Source organism: Mesoplodon mirus, assembly GCF_964341445.2.
Source record: "Mesoplodon mirus genome assembly, chromosome: 3".
Classification (NCBI taxonomy): domain Eukaryota; kingdom Metazoa; phylum Chordata; class Mammalia; order Artiodactyla; family Ziphiidae; genus Mesoplodon; species Mesoplodon mirus.
In genome coordinates, this window is record NC_138978.1 from 194,330,031 (window position 1) to 194,346,996 (window position 16,966).

At 38.8% G+C, this 16,966-nt stretch overlaps 2 protein-coding genes across 4 annotated transcripts in view; one reads left to right on the forward strand and one right to left on the reverse strand.

The window, feature by feature from the left end:
* The window catches only part of ZBTB41 (zinc finger and BTB domain containing 41), a 50,791-nt gene extending 50,259 nt beyond the window's left edge, over positions 1-532 (reverse strand). Inside the window, exon 1 of one of the 2 annotated variants that reach the window (XM_082616093.1) lies at positions 456-532. The gene's annotated coding sequence lies outside the window, so the exon portion shown is untranslated. Of the gene's footprint in view, positions 1-438 lie in introns of both variants that reach the window. The other variant, XM_082616092.1, reaches the window with a different exon arrangement.
* A 182-nt stretch (positions 533-714) lies between these two features.
* Positions 715-16,966, forward strand: part of CRB1 (crumbs cell polarity complex component 1) — a 246,548-nt gene continuing 230,296 nt past the window's right edge. For both annotated transcript variants that reach the window (XM_082613804.1, XM_082613806.1), the window contains exon 1: positions 715-1,354. In XM_082613804.1, the coding sequence (XP_082469930.1) occupies positions 1,276-1,354 (79 nt within the window). In that variant the 5' untranslated portion in view covers positions 715-1,275. The remainder of the gene's footprint in view (positions 1,355-16,966) is intronic.

Consider the following 16,966-nt stretch of genomic DNA (forward strand, 5'->3'; position numbering starts at 1 on the left):
AAACACAGCCAACAAAAGAATTTTAAAGGAGGCAGAGAACACCTTGCAGGCCCGATCCGCGAAACGGGTAGGGGAAAGGCGGGCAGAAGGGGAGGCTCCGCGGAGCCCGCCGTGGGTGCAGGTCGAGGCGGCCACCTTCGCGGTGCAGGGGCGCGGGGACAGTGACAACCAGGCCGTCGCGGCCGCGGAACCCACGTCCCCCATTAATACGCTTCCCAGGGGCGGCTAGGCGCACCTCCTCGGGGCCGGCGAGCGTCCAAATGCCGGAGGCGCCCGGCGGGACGGCCCCGGGAGGCGCGGAGAGGAGAGCGGGTCACCCGGGGGACGGCCGCCGGAGCAGAGCCTCCTAGGGCCCCGCGGGGTGGAGACCACGCCGCCGAGGGCGCCCCCGCCGCCCGCCAACCCGCTCCCCGCGCAGACGCCCCACGCGTCCATTACCGGGAACCCAGGGCTACCCGTTGGCTCCCGGCCGCTGAGCTCCACTCCGGGCGCGCTCGCTCTGGCGCCGACCCACTTCCGGGTTCAGCCCCCGGCCCCGCCCGCCCTTCCCCTCTTGACGCCCTGCCGCCGCCGCCGCCGCAGCCACCGAGCACGTCAACCGCGCGCGCAGCCTCGCGGCCGCCAGACACCCCAGCGCGCGACCCTCCGCCGTCACTGCGCATGGGCGCGCACCCTCCCTGCGCATGCTCCGTGAGGGCCCCCCGCCACCCCCCGCGGCGACCCCAGCGACTTCAGGAGTCCGTTAGTCCGGGTTTTCGCGGCAGTCCGGTGGCCGCTGTGACTGAGCCAGTCGGGGTCTCGCGGGCAGCCAGGCGGGGACCGGCGGAGGGGAAGATGAGGCGGAGTTTCGTAGGGGTGGGCGGAGGCAGCACGCCGCGAGCGGACCGCGTCCTCACGGCTTGTGGCCGGTTGCGGCAGCCCCTCAGCGGCGGGCGAAGCCGTCTCCACAAACGCTGCCCTGCGTCTGAAGAACCCAGCCGGACGCAGCTAACGCAGTTGCTCCTAGAATTCATTTTTAACTTTTTATTGTCCACAGAAAACACTGGAAAATGTACATACAAGTATACAGCTGGCAGGACAGGAAAGAAAGCCGAAACAAAAAGAAAAGAAAAAGGTCCACAAGGATAACTTTTGGAGCCAAGATTGTGCGTTTCTAACCCAGTCGCAGGTGGTGCTGGTATTGCTGCTCTGAGGACCACATGTTTAGTAGCGAGGTCCTAGTCCTGTGATTTTACAGACACGAGGAAAATAAGGCAGAGGCTGAAGCCAAATAGGATGGGTGGCCAGGTTGGTGAACCCATGTCCGAGTCCCCTGGAAGAGTTACAGAAAAGTTATCGCTGACACTTGTTAACGGTAAGGCAAACTTTATTCAGGGCTTCTACTACAGTGGGGTTTTGTACTAGGTCAGAGAGCTTGGGCTCAATTCCAGACGAGAGAAGGTGGGAATTTGTAGCCCAGGAGCCGGCTGGGCGTGGCTGGCATGTCCGTGAACGGAAAACGGCTAAGAGAAAACATGAGGGGTAAGGGGGGCGGAGTGGGGGCCGGATTCTGGCTAAACCGACCTGACAGGGTTCTTGCGGGAGGCAGGTGAGATGATCAGACAGGGCTCGAGGAGGAGGAGGAACCAGATGTCAGATATTGAGGGTGGGAGATTCTGGCTAAACTGACTTAGCAGGATCCTTGCTAAAATTGAGGAGTTCAGAGACAAATAACAGAAGTTCAAAAGTCAGAGCCTAATTGAGAAGGGAGTTTAGGGGCACCTGATTAAAGTTTGGTCAAGGAGAGAATCTTTGTTAGACCTAATCCAATCAGTTGAACGTCTTAGAGCAAAGGCTAAGCTTTACCGAGGAAGCTATTCGCCTCGAGACGTCAGCATAGAAACTCTGGGTTTCCAGCCTGATTCCCTGAAGTATTTGGACTCAAGACTGGCAGCAACTCTTACCCGGGTTTCCAGCCTGCAGTCCTGCCCTATGGATTTTAGACTTATCAGCCCTCAGAATCAATCATGCAAGCCAGTTCCTTAGAATATCTGTCTGTCAATCCTCTATCTATCTAGCCTGTTGGTTCTGTTTCTCTGGAGAACCCTCGCTAATACACCAGCAATGAACAGTAAGAAAATAAAATTGAGGGCTTCCCTGGTGGCGCAGTGGTTGAGAGTCCGCCTGCCGATGCAAGGGGACACGGTTTCGTGCCCCGGTCCGGGAGGATCCCACATGCCGCGGAGCAGCTGGGCCCGTGAGCTATGGCCGCTGAGCCTGCACGTCCGGAGCCTGTGCTCCGCAACGGGAGAGGCCACAACAGTGAGAGGCCCGCGTACCGCAAAAAAAAAAAAAAAAAAAAAAAAGGAAATTGAAAAAATAATGCCTTTATGTTTTCCTCGATAGTATAGCACCAACATCCATGTCCCTAAGGTGTCAGAAGTCTTTGTCAGAGGAAGTAGCAGTGGGGCGGGGCGCCCAAAAGGAAAGCACAGAGGCGGAAAGCCAAGACAGAAAGGAAATCTACACTCTTCAGAATCTCTTTCCTGTGTCTTCCTTTTGCTGATCTGTCATGGTCTTAATTCAGCATCCTTTAGCAGGCTGTTTCACAAATTTATTTCTGAAAATGAAAATGTTTTTCTCCATTTATTTATTGAATATCCATTAAACAAGCACTCTGTACCAGGCATGTAACATTTTAAATAAACTTAGTCATAAAAGATGTTACTTGATGGCATCAGAGGTATAAAATACCTGGGAATGAATCTAATGAGTTATGTTCAAGACCTCTGTACACAATTCTCTACAACAGGGCTGACAAACTTTTCTGTAAAGGACCAGATATGAAATATTTTAGGTTTGTGAGCTACGGGTAGTATCTTTTCCATTTTACTCTTCATTTTTATGACAACTCTTTAAAATGTAAAAATTTTTCTTATCTCACGGGCCATACAAAAAGCAAGCCATGAGCTGATTTTGGCCTGTGGGCCATTGTTTTCTGAGAACTCCCCCTAAAACCCAACTCAGAGAAATTAAAGAAGACATTGAAGAAATATGTCATATTCATAGATTGGAAGAATCAATATTGTAAAGATGTCAATTGTCCTCAAATTGACCTGTAGATTTAAAGACATCAATGTATTGGACTTAATCAGTATTAAAAACTTCTGTTTTTCAAAACCAATTAAGAAAATCAAAAGGCAAGACAAAGATTAGGAGACGATATTTGAGAAACATATGCCCCCCAAAATAAAACGGACTCTTGCAACTAATGAGAAGGAAAAAAAATACGTAAAATGAGCAAAATATTAGAACAGACACTTCATGGAAGAAGATAAGTACATGAAAGATCTTATCTTTAAATTGCATCTTAAAGGAGATGCTAATTAAAACCTCAGTGAGATACATCCATAAGCATAACTAAACTTATAAAGACTGACAGTGTCAAGTGTTGATAAAGATGCAGATCAACTGGAAATCTCATTCACTTCTTATTGGAATACAAGCACTTTAGAAAATAGTTGAGCAATTTCAGAAAATTACACATATCATACAAGCTAGCCATTCCATTTTTTTTAAATAAATTTATTTATTTTTGGCTGTGTTGGGTCTTTGTTGCTGTGTGCGGCTTTATCTAGTTGTGGTGAGCGGGGGCTACTCTTCGTTGTGGTGCGTGGGCTTCTTACTGCATTGGCTTGTTGCAGAGCACAGGCTCTAGGCACGTGGGTTTCAGTAGTTGTGGCATGCGGGCTCGGTAGCTGTGGCTCGCGGGCTCTAGAGCGCAGGCTCAGTAGCTGTGGTGCTCAGGCTTAGTTGCTCCGTGGCGTGTGGGATCTTCCTGGACCAGAGCTCGAACCCGTGCAGGCAGATTCTTAACCACTGCGCCACCAGGGAAGCCCTAGCCATTCTGTCGTTATTCAAGAGAAACCAAAGCATCCACACAGTCTTATATACAAAATCTTACAGCAGCTTTACTTGTGATAGCCCAAAATTGGGATCAACCTAAATGTCCAACAACAGGTGAATGGATAAACAAATATATAGAATACTATCACTTAACAATAAGAAGGAACAAACTAATGCCAAAGACAACAACATAGATGAGTCTCAAAATAACTTGAACAAGAGACAAAATTAGTATATTCTACATGATTCCATTTATCAAATGTCTAGAAACTGCAGATTAAAATGACACTTTGTTGCTTAGTCACAATGGATGGCATCAGAGTTTGTGATAAATTTAAAAAGGGCACAAGAAAATTTTAATTATTTTGATTATAGTGATGGTTTCACTAGTGTATACATATATCATAACTGATCAAATTATTTACTTGAAATGCATGCAGAATATTGCATGACAGTCAATCTTAAAGTCATAAAAAAAAAGAATGTCATACAGACACTTGAACAGGGACATACAATGAAACAATAGAAAAATTGAAATTCCAGAGATTCAAATTCACAGGTTGATTTACTATATAAAAAGGTAAAATTTCAAGTCTGTGACATAAAGATAGAATATCCAATAAAGATAGATAAAGACGTGGGCATCAGAAATAAAAGTAAGTTGTATATAACCTCAGTGAATCAAGAGAAATCCCAAATGGATCAAAAATTTAAATGTAAAAGCTGAAACCATAAAAGAACTATAACAAAACACAAACTTCTAAATAACAGTAAAATGGTGAAGGTCTCTCTCACCATGAATCAGAATTCAGAATCAGTTAAGGGAAAAAAATTGTTAAATCAACCATATAAACTTAAAAGTTTTTTTGCATGGAGGAATTCCAGTATCAGCAATGTTGAATTAAGTAGCTGGAACCAATTCTCCTCCTGTGAACAGCTAGGACAAAATGTTTTTTTAACAAAAGCTACTGTTTTGGATGCATGGCATAGCTACCAGGGTTATGTGTGAGGAATTGTGAGGGCCTGGTCTGCAAGAAAAAGAGGCTCAAAGAGGTGATCTGGCTTTGGGAGGCAGGGGCTTCTCCCTAAAGGCAGTTACTGACTGGAAAGAAGCAACTGAGAAGCTGATAAAATGAGTAGATCCTTGACAGACTCATGAGGCAGGGAGATAAACATTGAAACTTAAGGACCTGGAGAAAAGAAGGGCCCTAATAAACACCCCATGTTTTCAGCTGGGACTCTGAAAGGCCTAACCTATGAGTAAGAACGTACTAGAAATAGACCACCCATCACAGCACTGAAGCCCTTAACATTTTTATTCCTTTGAGAAAGACAGTCAGGAATTGCTTCTTCTCTTAGCCTCTGCCTGCCAGGAGCAAAACCAAATGCTGTCTTGATTAAGGTGATGTCATCCAGACTCTTAACTTGTTAATTTTTAATATAAAATAGCCAGCATTGAATCAAACACACACACACAGAGGATATTTCCAAAAAACTAAAAGACAAACAGACAAAACAGATCCACAGGAGATCAAGAAAATGAAGCTATTGGACCAATACAACAACAAATAAACTATGAGTAATATGTTCAAGGAATTGACAGAGAATATTGAAAATGGAAATGAAATAGAAATTCTAGAACAGGAAAATATGATAGGTGAAATTAAGAATGGATATGTTTAACCTAAGATTAGAAAGAGCTGAAGAGAAACTATTGAACTAAAAGATAAATCAGAAGAAATATCCAAAATAAAACACAGAGAATGCGGGAATGGGTAATACAGAAAAGAGGAAAAAGAAATATGTAGAACACATAAAACACCAAACACAAATCTTATAGAACCACAGCAGCAGGAGAGGAGAATGACAATGAGGAAGAGGCAGTATTTTAAAAGATAATAGCTGAGAATTTCCCTTTGATGAGAGACATCAAGCAAGAGATTCAAGAAATACTAGGAACTCCAAGCAGGATAAGTTCAAAGAAAAGTAAAATTGGGCATGTCATAGTAAAACTGCTGAAAATTGGAGATAGGAAAAAAAATTTTAAAGGGAAAAAAAGAGTATTGGCATTAGAGGAGCAAAATTAGACCAAGAGCTGACTTCCCAATGGAAGCCTAGGAAGCCAAAAGACATCTTAATGATATCTTAATGATGCTCAAAAAAGGTAACTGCTGAGCTAGAACAAATCCTTCAAATGAGAGCAAGATAAAAAGTAGTTGAAATAAGCCAGTCTTGAGAGAATTCACTAACTGCAGACTCACAGTTCCAGAAATACCAAATGGAGACTTTTAGACAAAGGGAAAAATCACAGATGGAAGCAATGTAGTGAAGGAAAGAGTAAAGAATAACATGAGTAAATGCAAATTGACTGTGAAAATAATAATAAAAATAACTGTGGGATTAACAAAATAATAACATAGAAGACAAGATATATTGAATTAAGAATTTCTAAGGCCCTGTGCTGTCCAGCATGTGTTAACATTTCTAATTTATATACAACTTTATTAACTCAAGGATGTTTGTTATAAACTCTGGAGTAACTACTAAAATCAAAATTAAATGTTTAATAAATAGGCTAATAGAGGTGGGGAAATTGAACACTGAAGAATCAAGATGAAGAAAAGAAAGGAGAGAAAAAGAAACAGAGCATTTGAAACAAATAGAAAAATATAATTAGATGGTAGATTTAAAACCAAATGTAATAATTAATTACTTAACTGTAAATTGACCAAACTATTCCATTAAAAGGATAGTCATTGACAGACTGAATGAACAAAAAAGACAAAAACTTGCTACTACAGACTTGATTACTACAAAAACTTGATTATTACAGACAAAACAGTTAAAAGGACATGTTTGGAAAATGATGCACTATGCAAATACTAACCAAAGGTAGGTTGATGTATGTATATTAATATCAGACAAAGTAGACTTTAACATAAATGAGTTATTTGAGATAGAAGGACATATCATAATAATGTAATTTGCAATCCATGCAGAAGATAAAACAATTTCAAACATGTATGCCTGTACTAAATTATCTAGATATTTTATAATATATACTTATAAATTTCTATCTATCCATATGTGTATACATATGTACTATTTTATTTACTTATATAAAAAGATAAGTATACTATTGTATAATATTTTATATACTAATTATATAACATTATTATGTATACATATTAGTACAAAAAAAGATAACTTGAAAAGCCCAAATGTTTGGAAATTCATTAATACATGGGTAGCCCATAGGTAAATAGCCCAAAGAAAAAGAAAATAATCTCAATAAAATTTAGAATATTTTGAACTGAATAATAATAAAAATATATCAAAACAAATGTGACAGCTAAAATCATGTTTAGAGGGCAATTTTAACTTTAAATGCTCACACTAGAAATGAAGAAAAACTGAAAATCCTTGACCTATGCATTCATTTTAAGAAGGCGCACACACACACACACACACACACACACACACACACACCCCACACCAAATTCCAAAGAGATTATAAGGCTGGAAACAACAAAGAACAGATATCAATGAAATGGAAACAGTCACTTAAAAGAGAGGGTCAACGGTATCAAAGTTTTTTTGTTGTTGTTGTAAAAAAAAAACAATTTATAATTGATAATGAACTCTTACCTTCCTATGTGCCATTTATTAAGTTATTGTCTTAACTTCAAGTCCACCCTTCAAAATTCTGCATTGTGATGCTGGGCTGGAATTCAGTTTTGAAGACTGGCTACCTGTTAGTTTCTGCAAGGAACAATAGAGATTTTTAAAAAGTAAGAAAAGCATGGTTGGAAAGTGACATTCAAGCCCTCCATCTTGTAAAAGTACCAAAAGGAAAGGACACTATCAGGAAAGTGAAAAGACAACCTGAAAATGGGAGAAAGTATTTGAATATGATAAATTTGATGAGGTTCTAGTATCCAGAATATATTTTTAAATCTTATGAGTAAAAAAAAATAAAATAACCCAGTTTTTAAAATGGACATTGGATTTGAATAGACATTTCTCCCGAGAAGATATATAAAGGCCAATAAACACATGAAAAGTTGCTCAACATCATAGTCTGTATAGAAATGCAAATCAAAACCACAAGTACGTACCTACCACTTCACACCAACTAAGATGGTCATAATTAAAAAGATAATAACCATTGTCAAGGCTGTGGAGAAGTGGGAATCCTCATACACTGCTGGTGGAAACATAAAATGGGGCACCTACTTTGGAAAATATTTTGTCAGTTTCTCAAAAAGTTAAACACACGGGTTACCATATGACCCAGCAGTTCCACTCCTAGGTATATACCCAAGAGAACTGAAAACATGTTCACACAAAAACTTGTAAACAGATGTTTATGGCAGTATTATTCATTTTAACCAAAAGGTGGAAAAAACCCAAATGTCCATCAGCTGATGAACAGATAAACAAAATCTGGTATATTCATACAATTTAATATTATTCTGCCATGAAAGGGATTAAAGTACTGATACATAATACAGCATGGATGAATCTTGAAAAACTGTGCTAAGTGAAAGATGTGAAACATAAATGACCACATATTGTGTGATTCCAGTTATATGAAATGGATAGTGAAATTCACAAACACAAAGTAGATTAGTTGTAAGGGTCTATAGAAAAAGGGAGTAGGGGAATGAGTGCTGGTGGGTACAGGTTTCTTTTGGGGTAATGAAACTATTCTAAAATTAGATTGTGGTAATGTGCAACTTTGTGGATACACTAAAAACCACTGAATTGTATGCTTTAAAAGGGTAAACTTTGGGACTTCCCTGCTGGCGCAGTGGTTGAGAACCCGCCTGCCAATGCAGGGGACACGGGTTTGAGCCCTGGTCCGGGAAGATCCCACGTGCCGCAGGGCAACTAAGCCTGTGTGCCACAACTACTGAGCCTGCGCTCTAGAGCCCCCGAGCCACAACTACTGAGCCTGCGTGCCACAACTACTGAGCCCGCACGCCCTAGAGCCCGTGCTCCGCAACAAGAGAAGCCACTGCAATGAGAAGCCCGCGCACCGCAACCAAGAGTAGCCCCCACTTGCCGCAACTAGAGAAAGCCCACACTCAGCAACAGAGACCCAAGGCAGCCAAAAATTAAACTAAATTTTAAAAAAGGGTAGACTTTATATTATATGAATATATATATATATATATATATATATATATATATATATAGTGACTGCCTCATTGTATGTACCCAACAGCAATGTATGAGGATTGTGAATTCCAGTTTCTCCACATCCTTGCCTTATTGTCTGTCTTCTTTTGTCACAGCCATCTTAATGGAAGTGAAGTGGTGGCTCAATGTAGTTTTTTTTTTCCTTTTTTAACATCTTTATTGGAGTATAATTGCTTTACAGTGGTGTGTTAGTTTCTGCTTTATAACAAAGTGAATCAGCTATACATATACATATATCCCAATATCTCTTCCCTCTTGCGTCTCCCTCCCTCCCACCCTCCCTATCCCATTCCTCTAGGTGGTCACAAAGCACGAGCTGATCACTCAATAAAAATGATATATTCATTTTTGTAACTGTAATAGCATAGAAAATGCTTACATAATCATTTTTATGTGTAAAAGTACTTTTTGTTCATATGGTATGGTCATATGTATAAAAAAAATATACTGAGTAAAGATTGGAAAACATTGCATGAAAATATTAATAGGAATTCTCTCTAGGTTGTGGGGTGACATAAGATTTTCTTTTCTGCAATTTTTTATAAAAGAATTTCAACTTTTCTATTATAAACATGTATTTTTATAATGAGGAAAAAATATCTTGTTAAAGTACCATAAAGAAAAGGTGTCAGGTAATGTCATTGTACTTACAGCCCCTTAGACTTTAGATTCCAAAGTCAGAGCATGTCACATATGCTGGGCAAGGAATAAGAAAGCTTTTTCACCTTATGAGAACACAATGACTATAAAACTTAATGTAGTCTCAGGGACTTCTCCGCTACCTAGAGAAAAACATTTTTTTTCAAATTTATTGAGGTATAATTGGCAATAAAATTGTAAGATATTTAAAGTGTACAATGTGATGATTTGACATACATATATGTTGTAAGTTCATACATTATCAAATTAATTAACACACCATCACCTCACATATTTACTTTTTTTTTTTTAGTGAGAACATTTAAGTTCTACTCTTTGAACAAATTTCAATCATACAATACAATGTTATTAGTTATAGTCACCATGTTATGCATTAGATCCTCAGACCTTATTCATCTGATAACTGAAAGTTTGTGCCCTTTTATCACTCTCCCTATTTCCCCTACTTCCCAGCCCCTGGCAACTGCTTTTCTACTGTTTCTATGAGTTTGACTTTTTTGTTTTTTGATTACACATATAAGTGGTAACAAGTAGTATTCATATTTGTCTTTGTATCTGTCTGGCTTATTCACTTAGCCTAATGCCTCCAGGTTTCAAAGGCAGGACTCCTTCTCTTTTTTTTTAAGGCTGGATAATATGTATATATATCTCATTTTCTTTATCCATTCATCCGTCTACAGACACTTAGGTTGTTTCCATATTTTGGCTATTGTGAATAATACTGTAATAAACATGGGAGTGCATATAACTCTTTGAGATAATGATTCCATTTTTAATTTCTTGAGGAACCGCCATACTGTTTTTGATAGTGGTGTACCAGTTTACATTTCCACTAACAGTGTAAAAGGATTTCCTCTTCTCCACATCCTCACCAACACTTGTTATCTTGTCTTTTTGATAATAAACATCCTAATGAATGAGAAGTGACATATTGTGGTTTTGATTTCTGTTTCCCTGAGGATTAGTGATGTTGAGCAACTTTTCATGTACTTGTTGGCCATTTGTATGACTTCTTTGAAAAATTGTCTATGTAGGGCCTTTGCCCATTTTTATTTTAAAATTTATTTTTGGCTATGTTGGGTCTTCATTGCTGTGCACGGGCTTTCTCTAGTTGTGGTGAGTGGGGGCTACTCTTCATTGAGATGCACAGGCTTCTCACTGCCGTGGTTTCTCTTGTTGTGGAGCATGGGCTCTAGGCACATGGACTTTGGTAGTTGTGGCACATGGGTTTAGTAGATGTGGCTTGTGGGCTCTAGAACACAGGCTCAGTAGTTGTGGCACACAGGCTTAGTTGCTCCACAGCATGTGGGATCTTCCCGGACCAGGGCTTGAACCTGTGTCCCCTGCATTGGCAGGTGGATTCTTAACCACTGCGCCACCAGGGAAGCCCTGGATATTAACTCCTTACTAGGTATGTGGTTTGCAAATATTTTTTCCTATTCTGAAGGTTGCCTTTTCAGTTTGCTAATAGTTTCCTTTGCTGTGCAGAAGCCTTTTATTTGATGTAGTTCCACTTGCTAGTTTTTGCTTTTGTTGTTAAATCCAAAAAATCATTGCTAATACCAATGTCGAGGAGCTTACCATCTGTTTTCTTCTAGATGTTTTATGGTCTCAGGTCTTACATTTAAGTCTTTAATCTATTTTGAGTTGATTTTTGTGTATGGCATAAGAGAGGAGTCCAGTTTCATTCTTTTGTATGTGGCTTTCCCAACATCTTTATTGAAGAGACTATCTTCCCCCTATTATATATCTTGCTCATTTGTCAAAAATTAATTGACCTTATATGCACAGGATTATTTCTGGGCTCTTGATTCTATTCCATTAATCAATGTGTCTGTTTTCATGCCAGTGCCACGCTGTTTTGATTACTATAGCTTTGTAGTATAGTTTGAAATCAGGAAGTGTGATGCCTCCAGCTTTGTTCCTTCTCAAGATTGCTTTGGCTATTTGGGGTCTCCTCTAAATGGAAAAGAAGCAAAAATCTGTAGGAAAAGGAAAATCCCAACAGGAAAGCCAAATATATAGTAAGGATTGAAGATCACTTAAATAAGCCAGTATATAAATTACAAAACAAAATAAAGTTGTGAAAGCAACTATACGTACAATAAACAGTAAAGTGATAAGCATGAAGATGTAAAATATGACATAAAAACACAAAATGTGGGGGAGAGGAGTAAAAAATATAGATCTTTTAGAACATTCCTTGACACCATATACAAACATACACTCAAAATGGTTTACAGACCTAACTGTAAAACATGAAACTATAAAACTCTTAGAAGAAAACATAGGGGAAACGCTCTTTGACATAAACCACAGCAATATTTTCTTGGATCAGTCTCCTAAGGCAAAAGAAATAAAAGCAAAAATAAACAAGTGGGACCTAATTAAACTTAAAAGCTTTTGCACAGCAAAGGAAACCATCAACAAAACAAAAAGACAACCTATGGAACAGGAAAAAATATTTGCAAATGAAGCAACCGACAAGGGGTTAATTTCCAAAATACACAAACAGCCCATACAACTCAATAACAAACAATCCAATCAAGAAAACTTGAATAAACATTTTTCCAGAGAAGACATACAGATGGCTCACAGGCACAGGAAAAGATGCTCAACATCACTAATTATTAGAGAAATGCAAATCAAAACCATAATGAGGTATCACTTCACACCTGCCAGAATGTCTAACATCAAAAAATCTACAAATAACAAATGTTGGAGAGGATGTGGAGGAAATGCAATCCTCCTACCCTGTTGGTGGGAATGTAAATTGGTGCAGCTACTATGGAAAACAGTATGGAGGTACCTTAAAAAACTAAAAGTAGAGTTACCATATGATCCAGCAATCCCGCTCCTGGATGTATATATCCAGAAAAAAATGAAAATACTAATTGGAAAAGATATGTGCACCCCAGTGTTCATAGCAACACTGTTTACAATAGCCAAGACAAGGAAGCAATCCAAGTGCTCATCAACAAATGATTGTGGATTAAAGAGAGGTGGTATACATACAGAATGGAATATTATTCAGAATAAAAAGGATGAACTACTGCCATTTGCAACAACGTGGACGGACCTAGAGAATACTAGTAAAATGTCAGACAGAGAAAGACAAATAGTACTGATACATAATACCACTTCTATGTGGAATCTGAAACCTAATACAAATGAATGTACAGTATATACAAAACAGAAGCAGACTCACAGATATAGAAAACAAAGCCTATGCTTACCAAAGGGAAAAGGGAAGGGGGGAGGGACAAATTAGGGGTATAGGATTAACAGATACAAAGTACTATATATAAAAAAGGTAAGCGGGCTTCCCTGGTGGCGCAGTGGTTGAGAGTCCGCCTGCTGATGCAGGGGACGCGGGTTCGTGCCCCGGTCCGGGAAGATCCCACATGCTGCGGAGCGGCTGGGTCCGTGAGCTGTGGCCGCTGAGCCTGCGTGTCTGGAGCCTGTGCTCCACAACGGGAGAGGCCACAACAGTGAGAGGCCCGCGTACAGCAAAAAAAAAAAAAAAAAAAGGTAAGCAACAAGAATATACAGTGTAGCACAGAGAATTCTACCCATTATTGTCTAATAACCTATAATGGAATATAATCTGCAAAAATACTGAATCACTATGCTTTATACCTGAAACTAACACAGTACTGTAAATCAAGTCTATTTCAATTTAAAAAAATTTTTAAAGTTGAGGGAGTGGTGGTTACATTTTTAAAGAGATGAAAAGAAGAACCAAGTAAAATAAAGTAGAAATATTTATAAATAAGTAAAACAAGTGGAGTAAATAAAGAACTTTGAAGAAGTAGAAATTAAACCTGGAACCAGCAACATTAAAACATTGAATTAGGTTGAGGAAGGTATTCAAGAAGGGTGAGAACAAATCTTAACTTGACAGCTCAATGCCTAGGCTGGTTCCAGAAGGGTTTTTGATAAGAGACAAGACCGGAGGAGCAGAGGGGAGACAGAGGGTGTCAGAATTAGGCCCTGGGCGGTCAGAGCTTCAGGTAACAAAGATAAAAATTGTGTTTGCTTTCTTTTGTGAGAAAGCTTTAAGTTGATTTGTCAAGGACAGCAGATGTTTGTTTGGCAAAGTGGCAGCATGGAGAGAAAATTGTATTTCTTAGTATGACCATCTGCAAGGAAGAGGTTTGGAAATCCTCTAATGAGCGTGCTAGGATAGAAGGCACTCAAGTTGGATTATCAGGCTTTCATTTTGCCTGGTGTGTATGGTGTGTAAGGCAAGGCTAGAGAAGAATTGGGAAAATAGAAGGGATTTTTGAGGTCACATTGCAGCAGAGAAAGGAAAGCAAAGAAGGGAGGAATTTCAAGGAGAGATGACAGCTAAGAAAGGACCTCAGTTTTAGGTGATACCTGCTCCTGATTTTGATAGTGTGCTGTTGATTTATGAGAAGCAGAAGAAGATTGAGCAAGGGGTCGGTAACCATAGGATTGGCATAGAATATTGTGGGATGAGTTCAGTTTTGGAGTTAAACTGATCTGTTTTCAAAACATACCTCTTACATCCTGTTGGTGTCAGCTTGTATACTTCTCAGACTATAGTGAAAAACATAGAGACGTGCTCAGCCTTTCAGTTCTTTCTGAAAAATAATAATTTGACAAGCAGTAATTCATATTTTTCCAATTGAAAAAATCATATATATTTTGAAGAAGAATGAAACACTTGCCTGATGATGTGGTATAATATATCTAAACTATTTCTACATGAAATACAGAGTAAAGTATATTCTTTTAGAAAATATTCAATTTATGCCTGTGTATGTCCAATTTTATCTTTTACTTTTTCTTTTTAATTTTTTCATTTAAAGCTCTTTTACTTTCCCAGCATTTAATGGCCTGTTTACACAATAGATTCTGAAACTCAGAGCAACTCTCTGGAGACCCAGAGGAAATGAATAGTAGTAGATATACATTAGTGCAGGTTATAAAACATAATTACATTAAAATTTTTAGGTGAAAGCACATTTTAATGCATTAAACCTGCATTGCAGAAGCATACTAAGTTTTTATGGATAAATTTTTTTCCCACTGGAGGGTGCAATTCATCAGTATATCATGATTTCTACAGTTCCTTTAATGAGTATACTTTATAAATAATATCAGAGAGCTGATTATTTCCAAGACACTAATGTAGAATGCTGAGTAGATTTTATAAAACTTTAAATAGATAGAATTTCACTAATAGAAATCTGGGCTTTATTCTACAATATACTTGTGATTTAATTAGGATCAAATGATTTTTTAAGCTAAGGGTATTCTTTTATTCTCTCTTTTGGATACTATTTATGAATTTCTTGGTTATTAATACTGAAAAAATGTATGCTAAAAATTCATAATAAAGAGAAATACAGTCCTACTTATTATGAAATGTTTGCAGTTGTTTTCTTCAGCAGTCTATGTATTTATTTAAAATTCTCTGTGAAATATAGATTATTAGACTCTATACACAGTAATAATGTGTGATCTAAAATTAAATGTAAATTTAATAAGCATAAAACTAATATATACATTTAATTGAATTTTTTGTTTTCATTATATATCTTTATGTAGTATGAAGGCTTTTAGATAATGTGTGCCTTCAGTATAACACTAATAAAATATAAATTTTAATAACAGCCAATATTTATTGAACACCAACCAACTGGGTCTCAGCAGAGTTCTGTACTGATTAACTTTCCATTTTTAACTTATTTAATTCTCACAACAACCTCAACAAATAGGTAACATTTTCCCCGCTTCACAGATGAGGAATCTCAGGTGTCACGTGACTTACCCAAGTTCATACAGTTGGTATGAACTGCAGCTCAACCTGGGTGACCTGACTTCACGGCCCAGACTTAATCACTGTTTAATAGCTATGTTAGACGTGTCGGTGCCAGCCCCTGCTACCCAAACAGTAATGTGTTGATTTTTATTTTAGACACTTGAAAACAGGCACTTTGCATTGTGGTTAATGTCTCAAAGATCTCCATCAAATATTGTGGCTTTTGCTTGCCTGGAACTGATAGAACTGCTTTAATTATGACTTAGATGAATGGTGTCTCAGACTCTTTAATTGTCTGCCCCAGAGCTCTCCTCTCCTTTCCTACCCATAGCAGAACACCAAGACTGCCACTCAGAGGAAAAGACTGCATTGTCCCATCTCATGCCGTCTCAGAGATGCACAGCTACATAACCAAGTGGGCAGTGAGATGTTAAGTGTAAGTGTTGGGCTAGACTTCCAGGAGGTCTCCTTAAGAAATAAAGTCTGTGGCCTGTGACATGACTCCTACTTACCCTCTCCCACTGCCCACGGTGCTGGCATGAAGAGCAGCTGGAGCTCAAGCAGCCAGGATGACAGAACACGAGAGGGAAGGAACATCTATCTCCCGTAAGCCTCTGTTTTGAGTTTTTCTGATATAGGCAGCTCTTTAATCATATTAACAGTTAAGGAGTTTTATAAGGTTTAAAAACCCATGTTGTCTATCTTTTGATCTTCAGTCAACACCAGACCACAGCCTTTCTCAACAGATGTGACCCTACCATGAGGCCACCAAATATCCTTTCTATATTAATTTTGAATATGTTATTGGGCTAGTGATATGTGTTTGCTTAATTCTATAACATCATTTCTTTAAAGATCATTTCTACCCATAGTTTAAAATTAATTGCAAAACTTGTTCTACTCAGGGTAAAAATTTGCAGCTTGCTTTTACCGTTGTCAATGATTTAAAATATTTTAATTCATGCCAGGTGTTATTTCCCTTTTTGTAACCAGGAGGAGTACTATGGTGTACTCTTCTTGAGGTCAAATAAGTTATAAAGTATTTTTATGAGATTGGTAACATGCTTTGGCAGTAAAGAATATGCATGACACATTTTGTATAAAAAAATTGACAAACTTCCTGGATTCCCAGAATTTCCTCTTTGCTCAGACACAAACCTAGATTATGCTGACCTCTCTTTAAACTTGCCACCTACCTCTAAGGAAAAGAATAAAGAAGTTTGCTTTACGGCCCTTTCCTTGAAGTTTATTCGATGTTTGAGAAAAAAAAATTCATGAAATGTCCTAGATTAGAAGATGACCAAAGGTCTGTGGGAGGTAGAATATCAAAATTAAAGTTTATGCCAGATGTAATAGTAACGGTAGCAACATAACATGGTTATTAATAGTACTGTCTTTCACTTATGCAGCACTCATGGTATACTT